This window comes from Echiichthys vipera (genome assembly GCF_963691815.1).
Source record: "Echiichthys vipera genome assembly, chromosome: 1".
Classification (NCBI taxonomy): Eukaryota; Metazoa; Chordata; class Actinopteri; order Perciformes; family Trachinidae; genus Echiichthys; species Echiichthys vipera.
In genome coordinates this window covers 17936193-17950207 of record NC_139826.1, presented here as the reverse complement: position 1 = coordinate 17950207, position 14015 = coordinate 17936193, and the positions used below count along the sequence as shown (strand labels likewise).

At 39.3% G+C, this 14015-nt stretch overlaps 1 protein-coding gene across 1 annotated transcript in view; it reads left to right on the top strand.

Moving 5' to 3' along the window:
- mdga1 (MAM domain containing glycosylphosphatidylinositol anchor 1) overlaps positions 1-14015 on the top strand; it is a gene marked incomplete at its 3' end in the record, with an annotated part of 217785 nt that overhangs the window by 136961 nt on the left and 66809 nt on the right. Inside the window, exon 6 of the mRNA XM_083912466.1 lies at positions 11406-11675. Within this exon, the coding sequence (XP_083768592.1) occupies positions 11406-11675 (270 nt within the window). The remainder of the gene's footprint in view (positions 1-11405; positions 11676-14015) is intronic.

Below are 14015 nucleotides of genomic sequence, written 5' to 3'. Positions count from 1 at the left end.
ATTACTAAAAGAGACTGAAACATTTGTGGACTAATACAGATTAACGCTGACTAACTGTGTTATGGTTCTGATTTATTTGAACACATGAAGGCTTAAGGCATATGGCAGTACATACCTTGCTCATTTTGTCTAATTTAACAAATGTTTTTGGAAAACAGTCGCAATAGTGCTTCTGATTCTTCTTCTTTCTTAATTCTTAATTCTTATTCTTAAAAATCTACAAGTAGAAAGAATAAACAAACATGTTTTAATGTATTAGCTGTTATACAGTATCAATCTTCTTTCCTCTGATTTTGTTTGTTCCCCTCTTCCCTCTCTCTCTCTCTCTCTCTCTCTCACACACACACACACACACGCACGCACACACACACACACACACACACACACACACACACACACACACACACACACACACACACACACACACACACACACACACACACACACACACACACACACACAGGATTGCTGAAACACATTTCTTAAAATAAACCCAAGTTACCAAATGCTGTTTCTCCAAACTATACACCAGTTGCACACACACTCACTCACAAATAATGTGTCAGTACTTTAAATGCGCAAACATGTTACTCACAATGATATATTGAAAGTTAGCTAGTTAAGGTTATTGGACCACATTTTAGCCTCAACACTAAGAGACAACATAAAGAGATAAGGTAGAAGAATAGGCAAAGTAATACAAGGTTTAAAATTAATCAAGCTACAGGAAAAAAATAACGCCACTTTTAATGTTAAAAATGCAAGTGTAAGCATGTTATCTCAGAAAATCACAACTCAGATCTCCAAATTAACTGAATGTACAAGAATGACAAAAATACAATTACAAATACAGAACAGAGGAAATGAAATAGACACAGGGCAAATAGTAGGATAGAGATAGACAGAAGGACACAGGGGTTTTTAAAATAAGCAAAAACAAAGTTGCTTGTTTTTTTGTCCTCTATAACATTTATCTAATGATCGTATTTTGTTATTCCCCACTGAGCTCCCTTTTGTCCTTGTGGCTTCAGTCACTGCTTAGATTAGATTTATCCAACTAGGTCACGCCATCGCCACTGATTCACCGCACTGGGACGAGGGGATTGATTGATTTTTATATCATAATCCCAGCCTGGGATTTGAGTATGGGGCTGCCTTCCAGTAACTGCTTACGGTGGCCAAATCCTCTTCCCCTGCCTCACATAAAAAGAACATGGGGGCAATGCACTGGAGCTTGTCATGTTATTTAAAGTTGAACAAGGCTTGGACATGTGGAGGGATGGAGCAAAACGGAAAAAAAGTAAATTGCATTCGATTGACTTCCACCATAAAATATGCATAACGAAATAAATTTAAACAGTTACTGCACACGCCTCCACTACCCCACAGACTGTATGGGTTCCACCCGTCCGAAATCGCTGTACATCACAATGCGTCATTGCTAGTTTCAGGTGGACGCAGTTATCATTGTCATGCCTTGCGGCCATGTTGTGCAAGTGATGTAAGCTACTTTCACCGATCTATGCGCCAATGGTTGTGGGGGTGTTAAAATGAGGTTAGGTCAGGTGCATTGCTAATGCTGTTTTCCTGCTGTTTAAAGGTTCCATTTTTCAGATAGTGACATTAGTGATGCGCAGATTGCAGTTCTATCCATGGCCCCATCGTAAATCCACATACTTGACCAATTGGGTCAAGAGTAAACATTTTGATTTGCGGAAGGGTGAAATAATACATCATTATTGAGGAAAATATTAATTACATTCTCTTAAATGAGAGCAGACCAGAGCTGCTGCTCCACTGTGACTTCACGATTATTTCAGTAGCTCAGAAACAGTTTAGTTATGTTCCCTCAAGTTTATGACTACAGGTTTTAGTTCTGCTGCTTAAATGTCCCACGGTATTTGCTACAGTGACCTTGACGCATACATGGAAAAATGTACAACTACTGAAAGCAGCCTCTCTGGTCATTAAAGTAAATCGCTGAAGAAAACATGCACACATCAATACAATACGTAATTTAAAAAGCCACAGCCTACAGGACGATTATTTAACTGTACAAGTTGATTTGGATGGCATCAGAGGCAATCAGCATATAATGCTTGTTACACACGGAGCAGTGTTCCTCCTCCTCCTCCTCCTCCTCAGTGAAATAGGTTCTTGGTGTATTTGCTCATAGGCAGTCAAATGGAGTGGTTGATGGAACTGAAGGCTATAAGATGGTGGGGGGTCTGCCACTTTGTTCATCAAATCCGATCATCAAAAAAACCCACACTTCTCCAATTTCCTGTACCACTATATAAATAGCAATGTACCAGCTGCAGGCGCACCTGGATTTTAAAAGTTTGCAAAGGAGTTTGCACTCTGATTGGATTCATTCACTTTACACCCGAAACACACCCATGATTAATGAAGAGACAAAATGCTACCTCTTTGCCCCTTGCGCCTTATACCTTGCGCATAGAATAGGCCCTGTCCAAGTATCAAAAGTTGAGTTGGACACACCCTTAATGCACTTGCTCCACGAACTTTAGACCATGCACCATAAATTGTCTAAATAGGGCCCTAAGGGGTGTAGCTGCTGCTATAGTGGTCTAGTATCACGCAGATAACCATGCAATCAAACACAAATCCTTGTCTTCTAAAGTCTATTTATTTTCTACATCTGGGTACAAAAAGGATCAAAAGCAGGTACTGTTTGAATAGAGAATTTTCAATTCTACTGGGTTATTACGGTCAATACCTTAAAGGTACTTGGCCATAATAATCCCTGCAGTGAAATAGGGCAACAGAATATAGTTGCTCTACAAAATAAGTGGGAAAAAAGCAGGAATGTACAAACAGCTTTTAAATTGTCACAATAATTAGTAATTGTCAGGTTTAGACAACTGTCTACAATTAATATTCATCAGAGACTGATGGAAGAGGCAGTTTCTAAAAGCTCTGCCTTTGACGAACTTGAAAAACTAGTTATCAGCAGCTTTACGTGTCAATCAAAGTGATTATTTTCACACACACACACACACACACAAACACACACACACACACACACACACACACACACACCGTGATTTAAAGCTGTTGACAGCCTCTGAGCGAGCTGTAAATCTGAATGATGGGAGAGTTGATTCAGTATTTTATTGATTACTGTAACTCTTACTACAATCCATCTTAACAATAATATGACAGTTGTACAAGTGTGTAATATATGTATTATATTGTATATGTAGTATATGATGAGATCAATAGGTGCCAAATCCTATTGCGTATGCATTCCCTCTTGAAAAATTGGGGATCGATGGAGAATTTGCAAGAACTCTCTGTACTGTAAAACCTCTGTACTGTAGGACATTGTAGTGCATCTGTACAGTCAGTTTTATGTGTGGGAAAATAATTTAAAAAAACACACATTTAACATAATCTAAAAAAAAGAACATTTCTCCACCAGTCTCAAATCCAGTAGAGTCAGGAGAACGTGAAGTCACTGTAACAGATTTAAGAATCTTTGAATTTCACTTTTGTGCCCTCTGAATTTAACCTTTCCAATTTTAAAACATATTGCTAGAATATTACAAGTGAGCATGCAGCCATTCATACCCATGAGATGCACCGAACAAATGTTAGACATGTTTGAAATTTAAAATATTTCAACTCGTTCTGATTTGAAACTAATGTCTTCAAATTGACTTTACATTCCATTTAGTGTATCAATCAAACTTTTATACGTGTTATTTGTATTTGTGTACTGTACCTGTAAATGCATAATGATGCAAGTCTGCAGTTTCTTTCATCCAGTTGTATATTTTCAGCAACAATAAAGGCCTGCATGTTCTTTAAGGATAGGTGATATGTACATTTGTACATCATCTTCCATACAAACAAATATAAGTGCATACGCACAAAAGCGCACATTAAGTATGGAAGAAAACAAAGACACACTCACACACTTTCTTCTGTCCCAGTCAAGAATATTGTTTTTCAAAAAAATGTCTTTAATTCAAAGAATACAGTGATTTTATTTTGCAGAATACGGGAGCTTCTGGTCTCCCAATGCCTCGATCGGTTAGTTAGTATGTGTGATTGTGTGACTTTGGTGAATCTTAACCAACTCTTTAAAACATTATTAATTATATATACGATTTTATTTTATTATGTGGACATATGTGGCATATTGACTCCTTATTCCAATTTTCTGTTATATTTCTGTTAGTTTTTATGAGTTTTTAAATGTTATTTCTTGAATACGTTTAGAGCAATGTCCTCAATTTTTCCATTTAATGTAAAGTACATTTCATTCCTGAATAAAAAAAAAAAGCAATATAGCGTTGGGGGGACACAGTGCAGTGCACTTCAAATCACACCTGGGACAATTCCTTCTGTTGGCACTAGCTAGGGATAAACATAAAGCTTTTAGTCACCATATTTTTGACTGCTGGACACACACTGTTCCATGGTACAAAACACAAACATAGGAAACCAGCATAACACCTCTTAAACCTTTAAGCTTTTATTTCCAGCTGGTTTCCCCCTAATAAACCCTCTACCTTTAACTCATGGGTTAATTAAGTCCTGTCTATCTGAAACAGGCAATACATAATGTCAGTGAGAAAGTAAGCAAGTCATAGAGAATGCAATATACTACAATACAGGTAAAAAGACTGATATTGAAGATATAGAGGTGTCAAACTGATATAGAGAAGAAGTGAGAGAGGGAGTGAGAAAGAGAGTGAGTGTGGAAGAGAGAGGCATTCGTTACCTGGTTGTAAACCGCTGTGATGCACATAAATCCCATTACTTTGGGAAGAGCACTGGGTGATCCCACTGTTACCGTCTCCCACGCATCCCCAGGAAATTGAAGCTATAATTCTCAAATCCCTCCCCCCTCCTTCACATATAGTGATCTCTCCTTTTTAACCTTAGATTTCACAAACTGTACTTTTCATCTTTTTTGTTCTTGTAATTTTCATTTATTTCTTGTTTATTCACTGTTTACATTGCAGCGCATTTAATTTTAACCTGACTTTCACATATTTTAAATTCATGTAGGACACCAGTGCACTCAAGGAAAACCAGATGGGCACCGATCATACTTCTTTGATTATTGGACCTTTAAGATGCCAGTATAATCAATTATGACAACAAATAGGGCTTTAATATACCGCTATTTGCCCTGAAACTCTATTTTACTGTAACAGTTTGGAGGTCTGTTGAATACTTAGAAAGCTCTTCTGGCATACAGGAGTTTACTTTCCTAGCGTGATTTGATACAATGGAAGTAGACAGTGCTATTTATTTGCTGATTGCAGTTGTTACACCAGTGAAATTTGTTGTCAGCTTGAGAGCCATCACTAGTGAGGTTAGATAAAGAGATGTCCCATTAGTGTGTGTTTTTTGCATGCACATTTTTGTCACCCATGTAAGAGAGTCTCAAGCCTGTCTGTGTGTGTGCACAGCGTGCACATGGTCTTATCTAAACGGAAACATGCGTTGGTAAACTAGGTTGTTGAGCCTCTGTGCACCTCTTTCATTACAGTGATTCAAATCTGTTAAAAAAGAGATTAGATGAGAGGATGTACTGCATAAAGTCTATTAGAGGAATGAATTGCTTTCTGTACTCTGTGGGGTCGATCTCTCACTGAGGATTAACTCTCTTTTAGGTCGACAAAAGCCTTGATTCTTCTCCTTGTAGAGTCATTTAAGAGACCCCGTCCAGAATCTAAAGATGAATTCATGTTCAACGACTCAATGTGTCATAGACAAATATTTAATTTAAAAAATTGAAACTTTCAAACAAAAAATGGTGACACTTTTGTGTACACATGTATGGTGTACACACTTATATGCTAAAATAATGCCTCACGATCTAAAATACTTCCGCTTTTATTTTTCGCGGGCACCACATTGAAAGTATTGGTAGAAGAGGTGACAAACGGTACATTCTGCTGCAGATAATTCCTTACTCAGGTTGCTGTATGATCACCTGGTTCTGACTCTGAGGTTGAATTTGTTTATTTTCTACAAGTATCTAAACATAATAGAGAATGTATTTCTTCATCAATCAAATTCATTGGCAAATAAAGTCGGTGTTTATTATACCACCGAACTCCAGTTCTTCATTGTATGTGTGTTCTTTAGTTTTTGTGCTAGAGGAGATACATACACAAGGATTATATATCAAGCAAATTAATTCATATACAGAATAATTGGGAGAAATGTGTGCAACAAGTTCAGCAGCCAAGTTTATTGCTTGCTTTTATTTTATCTCCAAAATGACGCAAAATGACATTTTCCTTACAGAGTAATGCATCATTATGGCACCATATGCTAAACAGTATAGAGTTATCACCTAGTGCATGATGTGCTGCTATAGAAAACCAAATATTATCATCCGATGTGACAGCTTAATAAAGAATATATACATAATTCAAGGAGGCAGGTTGACTGAGCACATTTTAAACAGATTACAATGACCTTGTTTTTCTTGGTTTACTATAACTAGCCAAATACTTAAAGGGAGGGGCTGTGTTACACACAGAGATACAAATTTGCACCAGAGAGCTCACTACCACAGATTAGTAACTCGTGGCAAGTGAAGCAGCTCTGGTAAAGAAACCAAGGTTTGACCCAAGGTGTTTTTACTGCAGTTGATGAGGGAGGGGGAGCCCTTTCTATATCACTCTGCCAAAAACATTTTTCTAGCCACTGGAGGGATTAAACTTGGACATTTTTGGTCACAAGCTCATTTCTCTCAATGTTACCCTCCTGTCACCCCATTTCCGTCCAGTGGCAAGTTATGCAAAAACCTATTTTTACATTGAACTACTTTTGAACACGAAACAGGGCTTTCACCAACATTCATACTGTAAAAAACAGTGCAATATTGAGAGGAGAGGATTTTAACAACACAGTTTGCCAGAATTATTATGGGAAAATATCACTGAATGACCATTAAGTGGTTTTACATAAGGCACAAATATCAGTCGCCCCTTGCCAGCGATGTTTTTTCTGTGGCAGTAATTTAGCTAAACACAGACAAATAGATGTATGTTTACTGCAAAAGCCTTGCAACTAATTTGAATTATTTCAAGCACACAGATACTGTATGCAGACTTGACAAGCTGTCATCTTATAAACCTGCTGTGGCTACAACACATTCTCAGCAACAAGTCCTTATGATATCGTACGAAAAGTTCTGCACAAAAAATCCTATGAGCTCTCACAAAGCAACGAAAGTGTACCGTTACACTGACAAATTGGAAGTGTATCACAACAGTTGCTTCTTATGTCAGTTAGGTTTAGGCACCAAAACTAGTGGTACGTGACCTGTTTAGTGTTAGGCACCAAAAGGTGACGGTTAGGGTTAGGCAAAAAAACGTCTTGGTTAAGCTTAGTACACGCAGGACATGAACGCAAACCTGAAACAAGCATAAAAGTGAAAGTTCTGTGGTTTGGGACCCATTCACCACCCTAACCTGCCTTCTTGAGTGGAGATTCCCCATCTAACACTACATCCCCTGCTTTTACCCACGAAATAAAACGTTGAATATACACGTCTTACAGTGTATTGATTTCTTCACTAATAGATATGTGAAATACACACAACAAAATTTGTGGAAAACACACGTTACTCTGCATAACTTTAGTTTTTAATGATACCTGGAGATTTAGCTGCTAGATAGCTAAAGCCATTCGCTTATTTTGACTGTCTGCAGTTTAGCATAGAAGTATTTGACAGTAGTATTTGATTTATAACATGTGTAACTGTTTTTTTATCAATATTTCTGAAAATGACTGCTGTTGCTGGAAATTCAGTTGAACCATACAACAGGCCATGGAGTCATGGAGAAGTCATGGTCATGGAGAAGCAGAATTGCGTTGTTTTTTTTCAAAGGTTTGTCACAAAAAAAAACTCACATTACACATTAATTTGATCCTGTGTAAAAAAAAAAAAAATAATACTGAAACTGGCATGTTGAGCGAGCCTGTGTTGTGTTGTTTTGTGCTGGATGGAGGGAATGACGGATGGCTATTTTAGCATGACTAGGTTGTTGCTGAGTGCACAATTTAGAATTAAATGACCTTATAGCCAGTTTAGCACTGTGAAATACATTATACATTATACCCACGCACTACACTTATTAATTACTTTTCTGTAAGCCACAGAGCTAAAATGCCATTTGCAATATTTGTGCCAAAAGCTGAGCAAGACAACCTACCTTGTTACACACATCCACCAGTGAGTGACATTATCTACTTAGAGAGAGTAGCCTGTGAGGCACTTACCCGACCCTACTGGACTTATGGCAAGTGGAATCAGTCTTTTACAGTTGGCAGTAGAGATGCACAATGACATCATCGGTATCGGCCGCTAATTGCTTTACAATGACATATTGGTCTTAGCCCAAAATGAGACAGGACAGATAAGACGTGGCCAGCCGGAGCTTAAGGACTTGCCTTCGTGGCGGCTGGACAGGTACCCAAAAGGTCTGCAGTGGACTTTGAAGATCGGGAAAATCTACCCATTTTCAACACAGAATCATGTCATGCAGAACAACATGGATCTTGTGGGCTGGTGGAGAGAGCACCATCTCACTTATCGAAAGCTAGGTTTACTTTTACATTTTTACTATTCCAGCTAGAAGCAGCAGCAGTGAATGGAACTGTAGTGCTGTTGGACAAACCATTGACCAGAGGAGGCCTGCATTGAAGCCGTTCACAATGGATGCTATCCTCTTCCTCCACCACAACTTTAAATAAACCACAATGGTTGGATTGTGTAAACACAGTGCTAAAAAAAAAAATTAAGGGCACACTTAATCATCACAGTATAACACAGAGTCAGTTAAACTTCAGGGATATCAATCAGTCCATCTAGGAAGGACAATTGATTGTGAAACAATTTCACCTGCTTTGGTGCAAATGAAAGTGACAACAGGTGCAATAGAGAGGCAAAAGCAAGACAACCCCCTAAAGGGAATGGTTTTGCATGTGGTGGCCACAGACAATTGCTCTCTCCTCATTCTTCCTGACTGATTCTTCTCTCGTTTTGTGTTCTGCTAGTGTCCTTGTCACTACTGGTAGCATGAGGTAGTACATGCAACCAATCAGGTTGCACAGGTAGTCCAGCTCCACCAGGATGGCACATCCTTGTGAGTGGTTGCAAGAGGGTTTGCTGTGTGCACAGTCTCAAGAGCATGGGTAGATAACAAGAGGCAGCCCTCACGCGAGGAGAGCTGCACAGGGCCGTAGTAGGGCATCAACCCAGCAGCAGGTACGGTATCTGCTCCTTTGTGCAAGGAGGAACAGGGGGAGCACTGCCAGAGAAAATACAAAATGTGGGTGTGCATGTTTCTGACCAAAAAAGACTCCATGAGGGTGGCATGAGAGCGCTATGTCCACTAGTGGGACCTCTAGTCACAGCACTGTGCAGCTCTATTGAGTTCGGGGAGAGAACACCAGAATTGGCAGGTCCAACATTGGTTCCATTCTCAGATGAGAGCAGGTTCACAATTAGAAAATGTGACAGGCGTGAAATAGTCTGGAGACACCATGTTGAGTGTTAGGCTGCCTGTAACATCATCCAGCATGACCGATCTGGTGGTGGGTCAGTGATGGTCTCGGGAGGCATATCATCGGAGGGTCACGCAGACCTCCTTGTCATAGTCAACGGTACACTGCTGTTAGGGACAGGGATGAAATCCTCAGAGCGTTTTTCAGACCTTACGCTGGAGCAGTGTGACTTCATGATGCAGGACAATGAGTGTGTAGGGAGTTCCTCAATGACGAAGGCATTTATGCCATTGACTGACCCTCTCGTTCCCTAAATCCAATTCAGGACCTATGGGACGTTATGTGTCGGTCCATATGACACCACCAAGTACTGCAACGGACTGTCGACGAACTCACTGATACCCTGATCCAGGTCTGGGAGGAGACCATATGCCTACTTATCTGGAACATGCCCAGACATTGTCAGGAGTGCATAGGCATGCAAGGGCCATACACACTACTGAGTCATATTATGAGTTGCCTTATGAGTGTCCAACTATTAAAATAATCTCTGTGTTTCATTTTCACTCTTTATTTGGTAATTGTGCATACAGTACACAATGTATGATTCCTTCCTCTCTCCAAACCTCCTCTTAGATGGTTAATATCCCTTTTTATTATTTTTGGCCCTTTTGACCTCTCCTGCTTCAGTCCTGTCTTTTATTCTCTCCTTCCTCGTCAGTTGTTCAGTATGTGTAATGTTTGTACCCCTCGGTCTCTCTGCTCTACTGCTGGGGTCCAATTGATCTCTGTCTGGGAACAGCATTTTTTTCCTGCTCTGCAGTTGGATTTGGGTCATCCTGTACTTTTCCTGTTGGGTCATAGGAAAATGACAGTGGCTTGGGGCATTTTGGATAATATAAGAGCAGTGGGAAAAAAAACATGAAATACCTTCGGTTTACTGATTAGTGTACTGTTGAGAAAAGGCTGGAAATTCAAACACCCTCACATGAATGCACAATGGCTCACAGGATCACACGCACACACACACACACACACACACACACACACACACACACACACACACACACACACACACACACACACACACACACACACACACACACACACACACACACACACACACACACACACACACACACACACACACACACACTCTCTCTCTCTCTCTCTCTCTCTCTCTCTCACACACTTACACATATTCATACACTACATCACATTTGCAATAAGAAAGTACAACTGGCTGATGTTTGCCTGGTTGGTTGGGTGTCAAGTTTTGCCTGTGTGTGCTGAGATTTACGCTTGAAATATTCTAATATATAAGTGGCTCTAAGCATCTGGGAGTTCATTGATCCTGATCATTCTTTTACACCAGTGGTTGCCTTGTCCTCAGGTATCAAGGTTTTTCAGATTTTTACTAAAAGGAAGGATTGAATTGGATACCAAGTAAATACAGGACATTTACAGTAACTTACTGATAGAGGTTATGTTATTTAAAGACCAGGATGTGAAATCATTAATTTAAAAAAACATGCTTGTGAGGTGCAGAACCTTATATTCAAGGAGTTAGGGGGACACATTAAGTAAAATTATGTTATATACATTATAGGCACATACACCAGCATAACACATACTCCCGTTTTCACTTTTCAAGTTCCCCTCCATTAAAAAAAATGTTTTATGTCACCTAAAATCTCTGACCTTGATTATACTGACTTGTATCTCTGCAAAGTTTGTCACTAGAGAGGTGTCTTCACATTTTTATTTTCTATTAAAGGTAGAGATGTCTGTACACCCGGACAAGCTATGGTTGGAATGCCACAAATCATAAAAGTGGTTTGCTCTTACTGTAACCCTTTCTTTTCTCCTCCTCCCCTGTGTCAACCCCTCCCCCCCAGCTCCCCCAATGATCCGGCTGTCAGTGAACGACACGGTGGTGGTAGATCCCGGGCAAGATGTACTCTTAACCTGTGAGGTGACGGCAGGTTTCCCCCTCCCTACTGTGATGTGGTCACGTTACCCGAGCCCCCTTCCCCTCAGCGCACAGGTTCGGGGACCAACGCTGATTTTGCGGGCTGTCACACCGGCTGACGCAGGTTTCTACAACTGCACGGCTGTCAACAATGTGGGCAACCCCGCTCGAAAGAACATCAATCTCGTTGTCAGGAGTAAGTAACACATGTGTATGTTTGTTCCCAGATTACAGAGTGACAGAAGGTGGGATATTGATATCGGATATTGATGCTTTGAGGTTTAAAGTATGTATTTGTATGTATTATGTGTGCCCTGCTGCTGGAATGGATGCAGAATGCTCATTTATTCTGTGTGTCTGTGTAGAAATAATCTGTGCATTTTCTGAATCCTATATTTATTTTGTAGTCACACGATATGTTTCTTTCCTTTTGATGGCTGAGGGGACAGTATTAAACTGATTTTGGTAGCATTTTCTATGAAGGCGACATCAGTATCGTATTATTAGTGTATTCAAAGTATATGGCATTGATCATGCTTCATGACTACACTCATAAACACACATAAATGCATTCTGATACTCTGTATCAACAGTCATAAAACATTACAGATATGACTGTCGGAGCTTAAAATTCACTATGACTACTCATACTCACCTATTACACAACACTATACAACTATACTCAACAATCAGCTGTAGTAAGGTATCATATGATGCAGCATAAAATATTTTAAATGCATGATAAGCATTACACTTGACTTATCACCAACTAAGAATAATTATAGCAAAGAATTAAGATGCATCAATATGTACTTAACCTTACTTAACACATACAATAATGTATGATACTATCTGGACTATTATGGCATACTATGAGTGCTTACAACAATTGACTGTTTTATTGTTGAGGTGAGTATAGGTGACTAAAGTAGACCTAATGTATTTTCAGCCCCATCAGACAAACTCTAGTTGATAAGAACATCCATAAGACACTTAAACTTTAATCATTCAGATAATTTAAAGACAAATCTAGAATGTTTTATGACTGTTGATATAGTGCATCAATAAGCATAATGTGTGTTTATGAGTGTGAATGAATGTGCTTATAATGCACTTTAGATGTGGTCTTCATCGAAAGTCTTACTCAGTGTTTTCTAATTATTTTAATAACTAATACACACACACACACACATCTGTTAAATATATCTTAGTATTCTTGAATCTATTTGATTAAACATGTATTTTACATTTTCATCACTTTATTCTGTGCCTATATCAGGCATTCAAAGCTGAATATTTCCCTTACTGAAAATAAAAAGTGCCATCTGTCCAGTCCTTGCTAGCTTTATTCATGGACTGCAATATGTGAATTTGTGCAAATATATTTATGTGTCTGTGTGCTGTGTGACATGCGAGCAGTTGATCCATCATTAGAGAGAGCTGATGTGAATCTTGTCAGAATAGGCGGGTTAAGTATCACTCTTTTTCTAATTACCCTGCTGTTAAAACAGAAGACTTCCATTCTCCCTTCCCTCTGGCTATTTTTAGTCCCTTTAATCATCTTTATTCACTCCAATTAGTTAGACTGGAGTGGAAGCAATTAGCGACAATCTCTTCTGTTAGTTAACACTGCAGAGAACGTTTGCTGGATGGGTTTCTCATGTTAGCTTAATGGGCCTGAACGCATAGTCACACCAGCATAGGTGGCAAGACAGTGAAGGACATACACACACACACACACACACACACACACACACACACACACACACACACACACACACACACACACACACAGCATCGTCTCCATACTAACCAGGTGAAGTTGCAGGATCATGTTAAACATATGGCCACTCCTTCATATCCATGGCTCCACCTAAGCATCTTGTTAACAAGTTCTAAAAGAGTTTAAATCAAGCTCCCCTCTCCTCCTCGCTGCCTGCCGCTCCTGTTGGTGGGGAAACAGGGAGCTGTTTTGTATTCAACATGGAAATCTGTTGGGGAAACGCAGCCTTTGAAACTGAAAATTAAATATGACAGTGTGAGAGTTCCTCTTTGTCCTTGATTTTGTTCCCTACCCCCTCCTCCTATCCCCCTGTTATTTTATTCTGTATATGGCTTCTTTTGTCGCTCCCTCCTTCACAATTTGCTTCATCCTCTCTTCCACTCTCTCATTCCCTGTCTCTCACTCTCTCTCTTTCTCTCTCTCTTTCTGTAACTCTTAACTAACTCTTATTAAGACATTTTTTAATATTGTTCACTGCAAAGAGAACTACAGTCAGGGCAAGCTGTGAGTCTATTGAGAGGGGAGCATGATTAACTGCATGCACATAATGTTTATAGCTTTTAACAGTAATAACCCACACATTTATTTTACTTTTAGGGAAAAATATCACTACACACAACAATTTTTGACATGTTAAGAATTCGTAACACTACTGCTGAATGGCATGTTTTTGTTTTCCTTGTACTCCTGACAGTAGAATAAGCCACATAAAACCTGATTGATTGATTTAATTTTTTTTATTTGGAACAACAG